The sequence below is a fragment of the Opisthocomus hoazin genome, chromosome 3 (assembly GCF_030867145.1).
Source record: "Opisthocomus hoazin isolate bOpiHoa1 chromosome 3, bOpiHoa1.hap1, whole genome shotgun sequence".
Classification (NCBI taxonomy): Eukaryota; Metazoa; Chordata; class Aves; order Opisthocomiformes; family Opisthocomidae; genus Opisthocomus; species Opisthocomus hoazin.
Genome location: NC_134416.1, coordinates 5655616 through 5675819, shown reverse-complemented (window position 1 = coordinate 5675819; position 20204 = coordinate 5655616). Strand labels below are relative to the sequence as shown.

At 39.2% G+C, this 20204-nt stretch overlaps 1 protein-coding gene across 3 annotated transcripts in view; it reads right to left on the bottom strand.

Annotated features, from left to right (window-relative positions):
- The window catches only part of TRAPPC9 (trafficking protein particle complex subunit 9), a 553794-nt gene that overhangs the window by 455824 nt on the left and 77766 nt on the right, over positions 1-20204 (bottom strand). For all 3 annotated transcript variants that reach the window (XM_075415508.1, XM_075415510.1, XM_075415509.1), the window contains 4 exons: positions 19415-19541; positions 17674-17806; positions 10942-11105; positions 1648-1800 (listed from right to left, as the gene is read on the bottom strand). In XM_075415508.1, the coding sequence (XP_075271623.1) occupies positions 1648-1800; positions 10942-11105; positions 17674-17806; positions 19415-19541 (577 nt within the window). The remainder of the gene's footprint in view (positions 1-1647; positions 1801-10941; positions 11106-17673; positions 17807-19414; positions 19542-20204) is intronic.

The following is a 20204-nucleotide window of genomic DNA, read 5'->3' as shown; positions in this document are numbered from 1 at the left end:
GAGTGAGTGGCTGTCAGGTCCCAGTTGCCAGCTGTGACAGCACTAGAGACAGTGATGTCTAGCTTTTAAAATACTGACTTTCATAATTATTTTTCAAGTTATATTGATTACATTGATCAAGTTCCTTCTCATTTCCATGTCTCTGATTTCTTTCCTATTAATGTTAATCTGTCAACAAATAAAAGCTAAGTTTCCAAAGTTCAAATTAAATTTTGAATCAGCTGGCCTGCACACTTTCCATACAATGTAATAGCTAATGAGTTGAATTATGATCTAAGAAAAGTTCTTGTAAGATAAGCAAGCAATAAGCCATTAGAATTTCCATGCAAATGAGAGGTCATCTGCGGGGTACACGAGGACCAAGAGTTCAGGAATCTGTCAGTAATGCAGTATCATCTGCTCCTGAAACAGTAAAATCATCCCACAGCTTGCGTTGGCTCTGCTCCTCCACCCCCGCAGTTCTATGAATTTGTAGCAGAAATTTGTGCTGTATGGAATTGCAATCCCTATCCAGCGCATTTCTCAAAGCCCCAATTCCCTGGCAGCTGTGTTTTCACTATAATATCAGGGTGTGGTCTTACTCCACTATCAGCTTTTTCAAAAAGTTTTAAAGTAAACTTTAGTGTAGCAACACTATGGGTTTTGTGCAGTTAAATACTAAAATATTTTTATAGTTTATAATTTATGTAATTTAAACCATGGAACTTCAAAAAACAAAAAGTCTTTTAATAGTCTTTACTAACAATCAGTATAATTTCTGACTAAATGCATTTGCAAGATAACTCACAGAACTCAGACCTACTCAGTTTGAATAAGCTATGAATATAATTTTGTTGTATTTTTTCTATACTGAAAATATTCCTTTTTTAAAGATTAATTATACTGATAATGCATACCTGCAGCTGGATCCTGGGAAACAGTCCAAATAATTATGATACCCTTTTTTTTTTTTAAATACATGAATATCTTGTTTTGTGAAGTTAATTCAATCAGTGTAAATATATCAGGCAATTGAAAAAATACAGAGTATAGCAATTACTCCAGCGAGACTGTGTGTTTATTATGAAAAAGAAATCCTTATTACAAGTATCTGGTACTTGTAATTCCCAGTAATTCTAATACAAGCAAACAATGGGTTTTCTTATTCAAAAGAAACTATGAATTTAAGCACATGAAACTCTCTACAGTTCAGATATTAGGGGGATTATGCCTACATTTCAGTATGTCACTTCTGGCAAAACTACAGTCAGCCACAATTAAAAATCCTACAATCTGGGATAACTAAATGATCAACTTCACATTATTTCTCTTTAAAACAAACTGATGTTTGCAAACTATTTATCTTCATAAGATAAGGATGCAGAGAGACACATCAAAACCACTCTGTCAAGAAAGATTTAAAAAGATAGCAGGGCAAGGTCCCATGATGGGAAAGTTTGGTCAGACAATCACGTCCATAGTTGTCACAAAAATTAAGTCTTGAATCCATACAGCTCACTGAACAGTTGTCTTCGCATTACAAGACGCAAATATGAAAATACACAGCCACATCAGACACTGTATTTTAAAACAAATGGCACAACAATTGGGTAGTTTTTCTCAGAAGTACATACAACCCTCCTGAGCAAGGAGAAATTACAAACTCACCATCACTGAGATCCTGCAGAAGGTTTTCTTGGCATGAAAAGTCCAGCTTCACTTTAATGTTTACAGTAAACGTTGCAATCTTTCCAGGTTTTAGAGGAAACTGGGAGAGGGTATCTTCTAGCTTCCAACTCAAGAAGTCTCCATACAGCTTCTCTGTATTAAAATAAGGAAGAATTTCATGAGCATAACCCCTGTGCTCAGGAAGTTTATAACTGTTGTACTGAGTACCAACCAATTTGTCATTTTCTGTTTATATTCTGAAATATTCAGAATGAAGGCATTAAAAATGAATGTAATACTAGAAAGACATTAGAGAGGTTACTGACTTTGACCTGGAAGCATGTAGATCACAAAGCTCAAAACATGAATCTAAGTGAAGAAGAATGCTACCAGAAGAAAAACACTGCACAATAGGCAGCATTAGATATACACTTTGAATACTCGAGAATACAGCCTGAAGGAGACCCAGAAGTTCGCATACTTTTGAATCACACAGACTCCAACTTAGGAAATGGCACAAGAATGCAAAAAACATTTCATGAAAATATTACACTAAAATAAATCAGTTAAAATCCTGAAACACAACAGAGAAGGCTAGGAAGACTACTGGCTTTCCTTTTTTTATAAAATTAAGTCTTTCCTCAAAACTGAGAAGCAGAAAGTATATAAGACCTGAATATTAAGGCTACTCCCAGACAGGACAGTTTGTGTTAAAAGATACTTGTCGGAGAAATTATCACCAGTTCACATGAGATACAGCATCTGTAATTATTAGCTCCTCTGTCCTAAACCTGAAGTGCCGGAAGGTAATATGAGAAATAAAACCCCCCAGTATTTACTGTTCATCAATACACTGAGATACTTCATCCATTTATTCAGTCTCCTTATTACTCTAGTAACATCAAAAGATCCATCTTGAAAAAAAGAGGAGCAGAGGGCTGAGTCCACTTCAGGACTAAAGGTGAGCTAGCTAGGGGTCATTTCAAGCTCTGAAGCAGGCCAAAAGCTAGTGTCGTGGACATTAAAGTATCTTCAGCAAAAGCAATCGAGAGTGACAGAAAAGGTTGTTCCATATTAGAATAGTACAATAATACAGTGACTTATTTGTGAATTTATCTTACTTCAGACACTAAACAGACACGAGAAATATCTGCTAATATCTTATTTCTTTTACCCACTTCATGAATGATCCCTGGCAGGGTAGAGGGATCAGCCTCTCAGTGCTTCACTTCTAATCCATTGTACAGGATGGCGTTAATTGTCTTCATAGCAGCTGATACGGTGCTATGTTTTGGATTTGTGACTAAAAACAGTGTTGGTAGCGCACCAGCTTTTTGGCTATTGCTGCACACTACTTGCACGGCATCAAGGCTTTCTCCTTCCGCAGTCTGCCTTGCCAGCGAGTAGGCCCACGGTGGGCAAGAAGCCAGAATACAACACAACCAGGACAGCTGAGCCAGACTGACCAAAGGGATATTCCATGCCATAAAAGGTCATTTTGTTTTGTTTTTTTCTTTCTCTTTGCTTATTCAACAATCTGTATCTCTACCTCTTTATCTCTCAGGGTGACGGAGCCCTGGAACAGGCTGCCCAGGGAGGTTGTGGATTCTCCTTCTCTGGAGATATTCAAGACCCACCTGGACGAGGTCCTGTGCAGCCTGCTGTAGGTGACCCTGCTTCGGCAGGGGGGTTGGACTAGATGACCCACAGAGGTCCCTTCCAACCCCTACCATTCTGTGATTCTGTGATACCTGTGAGTTTTCTCACTTTTGCCCTATGGATTCTCTTCCCCACCCCGATGGGGAGGGGATGGAGACAGTGAGCGAGCAACTGGGTGGGGGCTTCGGTTCTGGCCGGGGTCAACCCACCACATTTATAAATTCATCAATATTTGCAAGACCATACAATACTAAACACTGCAGAAAAGTCTATTAATACATAAAATAAACATGATGGTTTGACTGGGAGAATCCTAAAAAGATATTTATTAATCTTTATAGCAATGCATACGATCTCCAAAGCACACTGAGGAATTCTTCTAAAGGTTCATTTAAACACCATTTAAGCACTACTTTGCATAACATGGGGACTGCTGAAAGTCATACAGTTCATCTTTACTTCACACCAGCCTACTGTATCTAAGAACAAGTTAGTGTCTTGTCATTTCAGAGCCTTTCCAAAACCATCATCTAAGGTCCATGTGTGAGAGAACGGGGTGGGAAGACTGCCTCAACAACTACAATCTAGGATCTTTCATAAAAGGTATTTTGAATTCCAGTCTAAAACTTGTTAATTTGCAAAGAAACAACTGCAACTGGGGAGCAGGTGGGGGGAGGGGGAGTGAATATTTTTCCATTAACTTCTACCTAAACAGTAACTGCTTTGCCTTAGAAATATTTTTCTGACAGAATATCAATTGTTGTCATGTGTCCTTCCACATCAGATCAATATTATAGACTTCTCTATAAGAAAAAAGATGAGATAAAAATAAAAAATCCTGCTAATAATTATTTCTGTTAAGTCACCTCGAGCTCACCTGGTGATTTAGCTGTAACCATATCAGCATTCTGATTTTCTTCTATTTTCACAAAAAGTAGTTTAACAAGCACAGCAATCTTTGTCCCTCTTTCTTGATAAGTAAAAACATAGTATGCTAAAGGGATGTTTTTTCTTCAGTGTAAGCAAAGAATAACATAGCCCAAGCACTTGAGTGTATCTTCAGTTTAATAAACAAATTGTTTCCCAAACGTATTTTGATTAAGTAGGAGAAGGTGAAAAGACCTTCCAAGTGAGAATATCCCTTGCAGATACTCTCTAACACCTGTCATCACAGAATTATAATACAGTTTGGGTTGGAAGGGACCTGCAGAGGTCATCTAGCCCAACCCCCCTGCAGTGAGCAGGGAGATCTTCAACTAGACCAGGTTGCTCAGAGCCCCATCCAACCTGGCCTTGAATGTTTCCAGGGAGCAGGCATCTACCACTTCTCTGGGCCACCTGTGCCAGTGTTTCACCACTCTCATTGTTAAACATTTCTTCCTCATATCCAGTCTAAATCTACCCTCTATCAGTTTAAAGCCATTGCTCCTTGTCCTATTGCAACAAGCCTTGCTAAAAAGATTGTCCTCATGTTTGCTATAGGCCCCCCTTCTGGAATCTGTGGCTGAAGGAGGCTGCAGAGGTAAGCAGTACCTGCAGCTTCAGGAAGGGATTAGACAAATTCATGGGTAAATCCACAATGGGCTACTGAAAAGGACTATGTATATACAGCAACTAAAGATGCTAAGCAAGCACAACAGAAACACAACAGTGGCAAGACTTGCGTGCCCTCCCTAAGCAGCATCTCCTCATGTCCTGTGACTACTGAGCTAGATGGACCATCAGCCCTAGCAGGACATTTCTTAAATTCTTGTGCCTTTGTCTTTCTGTGAGAGAATGGGACCAGACGTGACTGAATCCTCTATTAACCACTGATCTGCAGACAGCCTCAAAACTGCAAACTTAACTTAAACCATCAGAGAAAGTGTACATACATGGAACAGCATTCCGAACACAGTTGTGGATTCCTGACAAACAGAGACTAAAAAAAAAAAAAAAAAAAAAAAAAAAAGAGGATTAAAAAAATGCCGTTCAGCCTGGAGGACCAGTGAGATGCTAACAACACTACTGGCAATTTAATTAAAACACTTGTAACAGTGTGGGACAGCGTTTAAAGGTAAGGACAAAAGGAAACACAGTAGAAAGAAAAACTTAGCAGAGTACAGCAGAAGGGCGAGGTCTGGGCAGAACATAACCAAAACCACCACTGCTTCACAAGGGGAGCAGTTGAACGGAAATACAAATGCAAGAGCAGTTTCCAGCTAGTACAAAAGGATGAGATCAGAGTACTCCACGTCTCTGAATTCACCACGCACAAAAGTACACTGAATGCAAGTATGATCAGACACCTGAAGATAAAATCTGATGTGCTTCAAGGCAACAGAGCTCTTCAGACTGCTACAGTGACCTGCGCGTCTGATTCCTGATGCCTCACCAGATGAAGTACATATTCCTAGCAGAATACACAGGACTTGAAAACAGCGATCAGTTCACAGGACCTCAAAATAGTTATCAGCTCTAAATGCGTAGCATCGGTATTCATACATCTTAACTTCTCCAAGTGCATGAAATTCTAGTAAAAATGAAAGTTGCATACTTAGCACTGCAGAGTAGCCACCACCTTTTTTTAAATAAGGTGCTGTGGCACGTGCAGACTACAATTATGGGGTTAAAAGCACTAACAGGTCATCAGCTCGTAGGCAATGTACCAATATTATTACTAATTTTCCTTTGAGATCGGGGAAAACCTGCCTCTTTAGAATGGAGGAGACAATCCAGAATATTTTGAATTTGGACCTGGTAGATAGAAATGAATTTGCAGAACTTGCTGTGTTCTTTACAATGTAAATGTATCTGGCAGAGTTTTCTCTAGGCGATTAGCAAATATCCCTAAAAGGAGAAAATCCTGGTCTAAAACCATGAACCATTTGACATTTATCCTGTGAGCAGAAAAAAAGAGTTAGCAAGAATCATACAAAATCATGAAGATCTCTGTCAGCCAGTGTGGGCAGAGAGATGAGATTTGAGCTGAGAAACCCAGATAGTACAACCATGACAGCTAGACTGGGGCTGGATTACCAACACTCCTCACTGTCCTGCCTCCACAAGGACATCTGGACTTACTGGATTCACAGCTCTCTGTGGAACATAACCCAGCTCCAATTTGAAAGACACTACAGTTTTGTTTGGCAAAAAAAGGTAAATAGAACTATTCCAGGATAGTCACAGTTCTTAAAATGGGTTACCTGGCTCTCAGAATCAATTTTCCATTCGTGGTGGCACAGCTAAACAGCTGAGACCACAAGCAGATGTGTTCAAAGACCACGGGAAGAATACAGCTAGACAGATGAATGTATTTCTCTACGCTTAAATTCCAGAGGTCAATCACTTTTAAGAAAGATCAGTGAGGTTTTGCTTCATCATCCAAGTTCATTCAGCGTGTGCAGCTGATGCTCACGGCTAGGGCCTAACAACCTGCCAGGCTGGTAAGAAGGCCTGGCACGCTCTTCTCAGTGCTTGAAGTCTGAAAACATCAGTGTCACATTTGCTCCTGAGTGGATCAAATAGTTGGGTTATCAAAGCTTTTAGAGCGTACTCCCCAGTTGAGAAACCACAAGCCTCTGGCGAGAGCTGGCTGGACACAAAGGATGGAAAGACATCCCCCTTTGCACATGTCATCATTCTAAAAAAAGTATTAGACTGTCTGACCTGGTGACAGACAATCTGAGGTGACACATAGTTGACCTTGACAGTGTATGTGTGATGTCCAACCTACAGATACCACAGCCTGGTAGACAGAGTGGTGCAATCATGACAGACATGTTTAATGTGGCAGCATGACAAGTCTCTTTTGCTGATTTGCCTCAGGAGCTGTTTCATAACACGGCTGCTAAAGGACTCGAAAACCTCGTGATGTCCTTTATGAACTTCACAGGGTGAGCTGCAATTTCTGCTCATTTATCTGAGGGCCAGAGTGGAAAAGCTAAAGAGCTGCACCTGAAAGAAACACAAGAGAGGAAGTAAGGGAAGGCAAGTTTGAAAGGCTGATCTCCAGAGCTTCTCATTAAGAAGACACCATGGAAAACAATGCCAGAGAAGTGGGCTTCCTCAAGAAAAGTGGCCAGCTACAGCTCACATAAAGGAGGGAGGTCAGGTCATTGCACTGCAACAGCTAATCCCATCCAGTAATTTCAACCAACAACAAAAAAAAAAGAGAATGGTTGCCATTTACAGCATTCACCTTTGTCCTCAAAGTTGCGGCCCCAGAAACAGAAGGTAAGGAAATGGAAGTCAGACTGGCATGCATGCAGCAGCTGCAAAAGATTTACGAGCAAGTGCCAAGACTGAAAGAACCAAAGGAAATCAGGTGAAACCAAAGATGATTGAAAGCTCTTTGTATTTGGCTGAAATTGGACAACTTCTCATGGGCTCCCAAGTTGACAGGCAAGCTGTGGTCATGGCAGATGAAGATGCCTAACAGCTTTCAAGGAGACCTTGAGCAGTTTAAATCACAGGCACATTTCAGCTGAGGACTAGTAAAGAACATTAAAGAGACAGCTTCTTAAGGCACTATGGATAGTTCATAAGTGTCTGCATATACTCTCAGTTTGATGTATAATATCAAGTTAAGAGTTTCTGTTGCTATTAGAGATGGTTTAATGTTGTATCCACATTATTTCCAGGCATGCAGTATCACTGGCCAAACTGAGCTCAGGACGTTACTAATCTTGAGTTCCCTGATTGCCAGAACCCCGTGTTCCATGTCGCACTGTACCGTGAGTCCATCCTGATGCATTTGTATCAATTTACAGTAACTAAAATGGAAGGGAGTCCATTAAAAAAGGCAAGGGTCCCTCCTTTCCAAGACCTACATGCAATCACATTGGAATAATTGGAATCAACGTAATTGATGTGGACCATTAGTTCTTTTGCCATGGTGTACTGAGTCTGGGTAAGATGGAGTTACTTTCCCCCACAGCAACCCTCATAGCGCTGTGCTTTGTATCGGTAGCTAGAAAGGTGTTGATAACACACTGGTGTTTTGGCTACTGCTGAGCAGTGCTCACACAGCGTTAAGGCTGTTTCTCCAACATTCCCCCCTCCACCCAGTAGGCTGCGGGTGGGCAGGATCTTGGGAGGGGACATGGTCAGGACAGCTTACCCAAACTGCCCAAAGGGCTATTCCATACCATATGGCATCTGCTCAGCAATGAAAGCTAAGAGAAAAGAGGAGTGGGGGCATTCATCACGACGATGTCTGTGTTCCGGAGCAACCGCTACGCATACTGAAGCCCTGCTTCCCCGGAAGTGCCTGGACATCACCTACTGATGGGACAGAGAGAAGAAATGTTCTGTTTTCCTTTGCTTCCGCGTGCAGCTTTTGCTTTATTAAACTTCCTTTATCTTGACCCAAAAGGGGTTTTTTCCGTCTTATTTTTTACCCTCCTTGTCCTGCTGAGGAGGGGAAGGATAGAGCGGCTTGGTGGGCACCTGGTGTCCAGCCAAAGTCAACTGACCACACACGGATAGCGTTTTTCAGTGCTTTATGTCGTACAGCACACAGTCCTGTAAAAAGTCATACTTACTTATGTATTTTTCTCCAATAATACAGTTCAACTCAAGCATACAGTTCCAACACAGGAGTATATTTCACTTCTGTGAGACAATGCAAGAAACTGAAGACTCTGCTTGACAGGATCCTAGACAACCTAATCTAAAGGTCTGCTTTCAAAAGAAGATTGGATAAGATGATTTCCAGAGGTCCCTTCCCACGCAGACTTCTACAATTCTGACTCTGATTGCATGGTTCTCACACTCTCAGAAAAAATACTGTTCTGTACCTCTCAAAACTCACTCTCATTTCTGTTTTTCTGAAGTTTTGCGCTTTTTTGAGTATGCATATGTATAAGTTACTCATCAGAAATTTTTCTTTTTCTGATAAAGACAATTATTATCATGCTTAATAACATCTAAGAGACTGTCAAATACACAAAGAAAGTTCATGATAAAAATTTTCTACAGAGAAAGAAAATGAAGGATGAAGTAAAAGTTAAAGTTTTAATGAACTCATAGCTGAGTGTATCAACTTTTCTCCTTTTCCCCCCACTCTTTTTAACAAAAGTTGTAACTGGGTGTTTATGATGGTTTTAAAGTTGACGAAAGACACTTTTTCGAAATTCTGAACCAACTAATTGTGTAATGTTATGTACTACGAGTCTGATTAGCATCTGATTCAGAGGCCCGTATATTCCACTGTTTAACAGATTTCATTACATAAACTTCACCATTTAATATGTGTGCTGTATTTGGTGTTTCCGTTACCTACATACAGCACCTAGCACAGTAGGAGCACGTTGGAATTACTATGAACAGTAAGTCATCATAAGTTTCAGCTTCTAAAATCTTTCTTGGTAACAAGTCTCAGACGGAAAATCTATTCTTAGACGACTGGCAACTCCTATTCTCTCAGGTTGCAGAGAAGAGAATGCTCTGTTGAAAAAACAATCACGAGCCTGAATACCAAAATGAACAAAAATCACCAGGTATCACATTGCATTTTAATATTCTGGTACTGACAGAATAAAATCTGCAATAAAGTAAGGTATTTGTATTGTAAGTAAAGATTATCTTGCCTGTCATCTGCATTTCTTCTGTTACCATCATGTTCCTAACAATGCCTCAGAGGACAAACCAAAAATCACAGAATCACAAATGTTAGGGGTTGGAAGGGACCCCTGTGGGTCATCTAGTCCAACCCCCCTGCCAAAGCAGGGTCACCTACAGCAGGCTGCACAGGACCTTGTCCAGGCAGGTCTTGAATATCTCCAGAGAAGGAGACTCCGCAGCTTCCCTGGGCAGCCTGTTCCAGTGCTCCGTCACCCTCAGAGGGAAGAAGTTCTTCCTCATGTTCAGATGGAACTTCCTCTGCTTCAGTTTGTGCCCGTTGCTCCTTGTCCTGTCGCTGGGCACCACTGAAAAGAGTCTGGCCCCATTCTCCTGACATCCACCCTTAAGATATTTATAGGCATTTAAATGATAAAACACATCACAGAAAAAAAGCAAGATTCGCCTATTAGACTACTTTTTAGTACTAATATGTATGAAGTATTTTAGGAGAAGTAAGTGGAAGCAGAAAATGTACTGTATTTCTTCCCCACTTTCAATTGTTCTTGTATCTCGCAATAGCTTATTTTAATTATTGCCTGCTTTTTAAAGTCTTTTATCCCATTTTTTTTTCTTATTGCTCACTGACTGATAGAGAGATAGGCTTATTTACTTCCACTTCTTCAAGTGGGACAACATTACTGCTAATGATAATTTATTTAACTAATCAGTTTATTTAGACATAAGGAGAAAATAATTTAGACCCAAGATTCTTGCTTTTTACTAGTTACTGCCTCAGGGTTTTTTTCCCCCCAGGTAACCTTAAAATGAAATCTAGATTTCCAAAAAGCAGGTCATGCTTTGACACACAGATGGTTCTACACTTTCTTCCATTTTCTTTCTACATTTTCTTACATTCTCTTTCATTCCTATATTCCTACATTAAAATCAAACTGAATGACTCCAGTTCCTTAACAGCAGTTATGATATTCATTCTAAACTGACCTAAAATATGTATACCACACCTAGTTCCCCTATTATCAGAGAAAAATTGTTTGTTATTATTTCTAAATATAAATCAGCATTACATACCCTTAGTGTTGACTGTTTTCGCTGTGACCTCAAGTTTCTCGAGTGGTTCTGTTCCAATATTTTCTAACTTAATGATAAGCTGTTGGGTCTCTCCATTGTAAAGCTGGACGGACACATTAGTGGAGATTTCATCCCCTGAAGAAGGCTGAAGCGTATGAGCAGACCTGCAAAATGTGACACACAGACAAACAAAATATTATGATCAACATCTTGAAATCCTGTCCGTTACTATATTGTATTAACTATTATTTGCAGACTCATTTTTCAAATAATTAGATACCATTAATATTAGATACCATTTTCCATTCTTGTTTTAGCCAGGGTCATTTTTTACAAGCATTGAGAACAAATATTAATATTTTATGCATAAGACAGGTCAGATTTCAAACAATATAAAATATGTATTCCTAACTGTCAAAGCTTGTTAAAAAATGCTGCAAAAACCATAAGAAAGGGAAAAGTGCAAAAAAGCAAAAGCAGGTGATTAGAATGAGCAAACTTGAAAAAAGTAATATCTGATCTACCAAGTGTTGGAACACTACGGTTGAGTAACAATGAGTATTCAAGAGCTGAATGCAAAACAAAAATAATAAAAAATAAAATTGTGGAGAATAAGAAGTTGAGCACTACATAGGAGAAACCAGGATGAGAGTCCTCTGCAAGACGCTGAAGTCCATACTGCTGTCTGATCAGCCCATAAAAATTACAAAACTGAAAATAAAATTAGCTGGCAGAAGAAACCTCTGAAGAGATGAAACCTTTGTGCTCACAAGTGAGGATACATTATCCCACGCTGTTAGGCATTCCCAGACTCCACCAAAGTATGATATATGTGGAATGATGGCAGAAACACCTCTAATGACAGATAAGCAGCACTAATTGTTTTATGCAGCTGTTCACCCCGAAACTGTTTTCTTAAGAGATCATAAACAGTATCTGAAATATGATGTAAGATACACTTAGTAGAGCAATATTTTGGAAAAATTACTTAGAGATGAAATAAAAATTATTCTACGAGTTATATGTGCGAGAGAAAATGTATGAGTACCTAATGCTTCAGAAACATGAGAATTTATTTAAACAAGTATCAAGCATTTCATTTTAAAGTAACAAATGTATCAAACCAGACAATTCTTGAAATAGATATGCGCAGTGCTATGACAATACATCATGGATAAAGGAGAATTGAGCAGTAACCTTGACCTTTGCTCGGAAGAAGTAATACGGGAGTTGAGAGAATGAAGTTTTAGTGGACAGCAGAGGGCATAAACCTCATGGGAGCGGGTCCTGGAAGAAATTCACTGTGTGACGGTGAAACAGTGAATATAAATGAACTCTTCAGAACATGAATGAGGGAAGGAGGACTGCAGAACAAGACGGATGGGCAGAGGTTCAATTTCTGACTGTATTTTTCATGCTAATGTAAAGTGGTCAGAAGGGATCAAGGGTAGAAGGGCAAAAGCTACTAAGATTAACGACCAACAAATCTGTTGGTAAACCCAGGTTCAGTAACTTCTTTTGGCAGGTATTTCTGCTATCCTTCCTTTCTATCCTATCCTTCCTTGGTACTAGAAGACTCCACAAATGAGTAGATTTTAGTCTTTCAGAACACATCTATGACAACAAGTACTTAAAACACGTATTTTTTGATGATTTAAAATTTACTATCACGTATCATTATCACTGCAGCACTCGGAAGTTGGGGAACCGGAGTGAAAGGAAAGAAGGAATTTCTTTTCTCCCCTCATATTTAGACAAGAGTATCAGGGAATTCCATACTAACAAACCAAACAAATCATACTTTCAATTACTGTATAAATGCACATCTGAAACCTGAGCCCAAGCTAATACAGTTTAAACATCGTTTTCTGTAAAACAGCTTCTTAAATTAAAAACCATCTCAATTCTTGTTTAACTACTGTATAGCCATCAGCTTTGTCCTGAACCTGCAAGACCTCAGGACTGAGGCTTGCCACAGGGATATTGGTAGATGAACAATTAGATATGAGCCATCGATGTGCACTCACAGCCCAGAAGGCCAACTGTATCTTGGGCTGCACCAAAAGCAGTGTGGCCAGCAGGTCGAGGGAGGGGATTCTCCCCTTCTACTCTGCTCTGGTGAGACCTCACTGCGAGTCCTGTGTCCAGCTCTGGGAATCCTAGCACAAGACAGACATGTACCCGCTGGAGCGGGTCCAGAGGAGGGCCACAAAAATGATCCGAGGGCTGGAACACCTCCCTTATGCAAAAAAGACCGAGAGAGCTGGGGTTGTTGAGCCTGGAGAAGGCTCCATGAAGACCTTGTTTCAACCTTTCATTACTTAAACAGGGCCTATAGGAAAGATAGAGAGACTTTTTACCAGGTCCTGCAGTGACAGGACAAGGAGCAAAAGTGTTAAACTGAAATAGGGTAGGTTTAGACTGGACATAAGGAAGCAAGATTTTTTATGACGACGCTGGTGAGGGTGGAAGGGTGAACACAACACTAGGAGAACAGGCAGGACATAGGAAGTGTGTGTATAGCAATTTTAAGTGTATTATTAATAGTGATTCTTCTACTGTATAGAGTATTTTTCTCTCTTTTGCTTTCTTCTGTAATAACTACATCTGGACTAATAACAGTCTAATACAGGAATCATTAAGTTAAAAACAGTACATTCTTGGCTTTATACATAAAGTGTGTTTCCTCTTTGCCCATAAACATGATTTTGAGCATAACACTACTGCACAATTATCTCAGTATATAAGAAAATACTCATCAAGAAAGCAACCTATAACAACCTGGCACACTGCCATGCAGCTTCAAAAATTTCTTGTTCTTGTGGAAATGACTGATATTTTTCCATATCAGAAGTATTCCCAAACTTTATTTATAAATTTCTCATTTTCTTCCCTCAATTTTCTTACATTATAGGCTTTTCTGTTAGGATTGTTTCACTTGGTAGTGCAATATTTTTCTATGCTAAATATAATACATCTAAATTTATGTACAAATATATCTATAAAGACATATAATGACAAAAAATTATACTAACAAAGACATTCTCAACCCACAGCAAGCTCCATGAGTGCTCCCTCAGTAAGTTTGTGGATGACACCAAGTTGGGTGGGAGTGTCGATCTGCTTGAGGGTAGGAAGGCTCTGCAGAGGGATCTGGACAGACTGGATCGATGGGCCAAGGCCAATTGTATGAGGTTCAACAAGGCCAAGTGCTGGGTCCTGCACTTGGGTCACAACAGCCCCATGCAATGCTACAGGCGTGGGGAGGAGTGGCTGGAAAGCTGCCCAGTGGAAAAGGACCTGGGGGTGTTGGTCGACAACCGGCTGAACATGAGCCAGCAGTGTGCCCAGGTGGCCAAGAAGGCCAGCGGCATCCTGGCTTGGATCAGGAATGGTGTGGCCAGCAGGAGTAGGAGGTGATCGTGCCCCTGTACTCGGCACTGGTGAGGCCGCACCTGGAGTGCTGTGTTCAGTTTTGGGCCCCTCACTGCAAGAAGGACATTGAGGGGCTGGAGCGTGTCCAGAGAAGGGCAACGAGGCTGGTGCAGGGTAAAGAATAAGTCTTAAGAGGAGCGACTGAGGGAACTGGGGCTGTTTAGTCTGGAGAAGAGGAGTCTGAGGGGAGACCTTATCGCTCTCTACAACTACCTGAAAGGAGATTGTAGTGATGTGGATGCTGGTCTCTTTTCACAAATAACAAGCAATTGGATGAGAGGCAATGGCCTCAAGTTGCATCAGGGAAGGTTTAAATGGGATATTAGGAAAAATTCCTTCACTGATAGGGTTGTTAAGCACTGGAACAGGCTGCCCAGGGAGGTGGTGGAGTCACCATCCCTGAAGGTATTTAAAAGACGTGTAGAGGCAGAGCTTAGGGACATGGTTTAGTGGTTGACTTGGCAGTACTGGGTTTACGGTTGGACTTGGATCTTAAGGGTCTTTTCCAATCCAAATGATTCTGATTCTGTTACAGCTTCTGCTAAATTGAGTTTATTAAATTGACCTTCCATAACACAGGTCAATAAAAAAAATTTATAGTTCTAAAAAGACACTATAGTATGCCTTGAAAGGCCTGGAATTATTCTAAACAGTATGACTATCACCCCAAAATTACTATCAGAGCAATCAACTGTTGAAGAAATGATAAAGAGCTATATATCTTTGACTTTTCAAACAAATCCTGTCCTACAGTTTCACCTACAAAGAAGTAAGGCAACAAATATGGTATAAGATCATCTCAGATACATCAAAAAATAAATAAAATCACTGAAAAATTAAGAAATTTCTACTCGGCTCTGGTAGAAGGAGCTATAAAATCTACTGTGCTGATGGGTGTCAAGGGAAATGTAAACGTAAAGCAAATTGGAAAGATGCAAGAAGAGAAATCAGATTCAGATTTTATCCTGCTGTCTGTGAATTAAGACTGTTCTTTATTTCAGTTCTTCACCATGACTTTTAAAGGTACATCATCCTCCAGAGAACTCAGAGGATAAACAGAGTTGACAGGAATCACATGAGGCCATTTGCTGGTGTCATAGAGGCTGGGAGAAGGAGTAAGTGATGGGAAGCAGGGACCTCTCAGCCATCCCATCTCTCTGCAACACAGGCAGAGGTGCATCTCAATTCCCAGGGTGTTACAGGAACTGAGACTGAGTAGTGAAACTAAAGCATCTGAAGAAACTGAGAATAAATTTAACAGCAATAAAAAAGTAAATACACACCAATATAGAAAGAAAACTTGTTCCACATTATCAGCTGAACATATATCCAAAAAGAGCAGATATTATGCTCATTTAAGAGTATTTGCAATTCCCTCTGTATTTCAAACCCATCATGTTCTTTAATATATTCATAGCTTTGGCTAGCCAATATTAATTTTGATTACAGCTAAACCACACAGACTCCATATCTAGCAGAATTTTTATAGTGAATTTACCAACATGTAATCCAATTGCAGCATTTCATTATTTTGCTGTCTTCATCAGGAAATTACTTTTAGATCTTTTTAAAACAATGCCATCAACATAGGCCATTCAACATTAGAAAAGCAGAATTCAGAAATCAGAACCAAATTGGTTCCTTTGCTTTACTAAGTAAACCACACTGAAGAAAACAACCAAAAAAAAATATATACATATATAGACATATATATCTCTGCATCATACGATACTGATGATCATCCTACTAAAGATCATAAGTGAAGCTGAGATCTTCCAACCAACAGAACAATCCCTAAGGTACTTCAGCTATCAAGGTGGTAAGTAACAAAAGGCTGCTTCCTGATTCACAGTTAAAAGGAAAATTAAAAACAAAATAACAAACCAAACAAAAAAATGGAAAACTGAAACTCCATACTTTTACAACTATTTGCAAAATTGTAAATAGATGGCAAGATTCTGAGATATAGTGATCAACATGCAGCTTAGTAGGTGAATGCTCTTGAACCTTGAAAAGTTCCAAAAATTGAGTTGAATCGGTGTCTTATCAGCTCTCTCTAAAATCGTAGAATTAGTCAGCCACATTCTTCACACTAAAAAAGCTCAAAAAAAAAGACCACAAAAAGCCACACTACTACTGTGTCCTTCTTGGTGAGTGTATAAGGAAGTTATTTTAGTCAATTCTTCCTGTACTTCTTAAACATATTGTTTCTGTGGTACAGTATCATGTTTGGGCCCCTCCTGAACAACGGAAATATTGATATATTGCAGCAAGTCCAGCAGGGGGTTATGAAAATGATTAGGAAGCTAGAGCACATGATATACAAGCTCAGGTTCAAAGAGCTGTGTTTGTTCAGCTTGAAAAAAAGAAGAGGTGGTGATTTTTACTCTTGTGAGTGTGGTCAGACATTGGAACTGGTTTACCACAGAGGTGATGGAAACACCGCTCACAGAGATAATCAAAACTTAACTAGCTCATGCTCTGGGCAACCTCATCTAACATTTAAGTGGTATCACTTGTCAAAGCTGGCCCTGCTTTGAGCAAGATCTTGGATCAGATGACCTCCAGAGATGCCCTTTCCAACCTACACTACTCCATGGATCACCTCTTTACTTAAAGATTGCATGAACATTTAGCCTTTAAAGGATACAGTCTTTTACAAGTATAACTTTTGTGTGTCCTTATTGAGACCTTATTGCTCTCTACAACTACCTGAAAGGAGGTTGTAGTGAGGCAGGTGTTGGTCTCTTCTCCCAGGTAACCAGCGATAGGACGAGAGGCAGTGGCCTCAAGTTGCATCAGGGGAGGTTTAGATTAGACATTAGGAAAAATTTCTTTCCTGAAAGATTGGTCAGGCATTGGAACAGGCTGCCCAGGGAGGTGATTGAGTCCCCATCCCCAAAGGTGTTTAAAAAACGTGTAAATCTGGCACTTCAGGATGTGGTCTAGTAGGAATGGTGGTGTTGGGTGGATGGTTGGAGTTGATCTTAGAGGTCTTTTCCAACCTATGATTTTATGATTCTATTACTTTAATAATGAATAACCGTTACACTCCCTCAGTTAAACCATTACAGTCCCCCAGTTAATTAAATCTCAGAATATTTTCTATGAAATTCCAAGGTTTCAAGCAGTAAAATTAAAAACTTGGATTTATATTCTAAAGTAAATATCACAGTAAATTTATGTCTTATTTTACTAAAGCAGTGATTATATACTCAGATGTAGGAGTTTTTATTCAACACGTGACTAACACTTAAATATGACCAAATAAAATCACCATTTAATTCAGTTTCTCACCTTGGAAGGGAGGTACTGATCTGCAGCCTTGGTAAAGCTGGAATGACTTCAACAGTACAGCCATTGGTCTTCACTCCTGGCAGGTTGTCCAGAAGGCAGTCACTGAAGACTCCAAAGACTGAAGTATGGTAACCTGATTTTTAGAAGAAAACACCAGTATGTTGTGAATTTTTTGTGTTTTCTGAAAGGTCTAAAAGTACTAAGCTTACTAGTCAGATCTTGCCAATATTTCTGCTACCCAAACCACCACTTTCTCTACAGGAGAATCTTCTCAGGACACAAAATATATAAAACATTGTCAAATTCCCTAAATAACAACATTCATAACTACAAGATGACATACAAACAACACATATGTAAGCCTTTGTATCTGTGACATGTAAAATAAAATTTAAAAAAAAGTCCATGATTTTTACCACACATTTTGGTAAGCTCTGTAGAATCCTTTACAAGATCAACAAGTCATAGTATAGAGACCATTATTTTACACTACATCCCCTAACCCACTGGTGCACATAAAACTTGTTACCCTTCAACATATGTTAGCAATTCCGTATTTCCTCCAAAAAATGTTTATAGGAAAGAGTCTCAACTGTATCGAGAAGCTAAGGAAAAAAGAAACCTAAAGGAAATTAATTCGGGGAAAAAAAAGTATATATGCATATACACACAAACACCTGCCATGAAAGACCACTGTTCAGTTTCATAGGGAAGTATCTCCATACCCGTTCCTCACCAGGCAATATATACAAGCTGTATGTGAAGGAAAAGTTGATACATTGACACACAAGCAGCTGCCAAATACAGAAATCAACTCCGCTACTTGCAATACATTTTTAGTATGTGAAACTAAATGGAGACAACTACAGCACAAATGTTCTGAATGCTTTTATGCCATTCTGTATTTGCTGAAATAGTTTCTGAAAAAGAAAAAAAAATCAATTGAGGAATTCCCTTATGAGCAGACAGCAAAGCACTTAAGAAAAACTCAGTGAGAACAGAGTTTCTTCAAAGCCTTTCTTCTTTTGGTTGTTTAGCTTTATTAAAATGGTTCTTTTCCTGCAACTCTGTACTCCAGGAGCATGCACCTAAAATTGCGTGATGGTAAGATGATTCAGTCCTATTACTTCTTGAATCTATCATCTTCACATATATCTCCTTTTCTAGGAGACTGATCTGCTCATCTTCTACAAAAGCTCTTTAATTCTCTTTACTTACTATGAACACAATTCTATTTAGGCTTCTTAATGAAATGATATCTCGACTGCAACAGACTACACACATTGGCTAAATTATTTCTACACAAGCAATCTGCAAAAATTCCTGTAATCTTATGTAAACACGATTAATTTAGAAAAATGAACTGCAAGATTATCTTCTGCATTCTCACAAAAAAGTTCAAGTAATCCTCCTCAGCAGCTTTCCAAATGAAAGCGTTAATAAAGGAGAGTTTGAATTCATTATCCTTTTCCTCTCATATGTGAGATAGTGTAAATATGTGTTCATTAGTGCTGTTGCAACCAAGTGATTTTTTCAGGCTATGTTTTTCATGAAGTCTAGTATAGAAAAGAGATTTCTTTTTTTTGTTTTGTTTTTTCTTTTACATACTGAGGAGACTTCAGACCAGAAAATATATAAAGGACATCAATTTAAAATGTGTCACACAACCTTATGTAATCCACAGAGATGTAAAACATATGGTTCTTTCGCTAGGAAGAGAATGACTAAAGAGATCGCTTACCATTGACAGTGATCTGTCCAGTGGTTTGAGGAACACCAACAAGAGTCACCGGATAGAGACCAGATTCTGCAGGTAGAGACAGAGCTGCAGGAAGAGATTCGAATTCTACTCCTGTTGTCAAGAGACCCTGAAAAAGACAAATTACATAGATAAATCCATTTATGATATACACTTACATTTTTATGGCATATACTTACATTTTTTATCCCTTGCATTACATGACCCAGGCTTTCACAATTTATTCCAATTTGCTCATTGCAATTATTTGGTTTTAAGTTCCAGTGACTTAAGCATGCATCTAGAATTATGGCAAGATTTGTATTCAACAGTGAAACATGTTTTAGGATCTGAGGTGGGAATGATGTATGAAAAGCTAATAAAAATTTATACCCAAGCACAGTAAAAAGAATGAGTGATATAATCTGCATGGTGGTGTTTTGTACCTACATTTAATTGTACCTGTGACCCTACTTATACATTTCCTTATAGTTTGGAAACTGGAAATCAAACATCAATAGTGGCTCTTGCTTAGCTTTAATTAAAGTACATAGCCAGAAAATATGTGTCTATGGGGAGAAAAAAAATCAAGCGTTTACAGATAATAGACCAAATCTAGTTTACTATCCAACCTAAACATCTCAATGCATTGGAATAAGGCACTGACTTTGCTAAATCAGTCCTCTATCAAGCCTAGATGCCTGCAGTTCAGCTGTATGATTTACTCCCTTAGTGTATGTCAGAGAAATCTCTTAGCACCCTGAACTTAAAACATGGGACAAAATAAGAAATG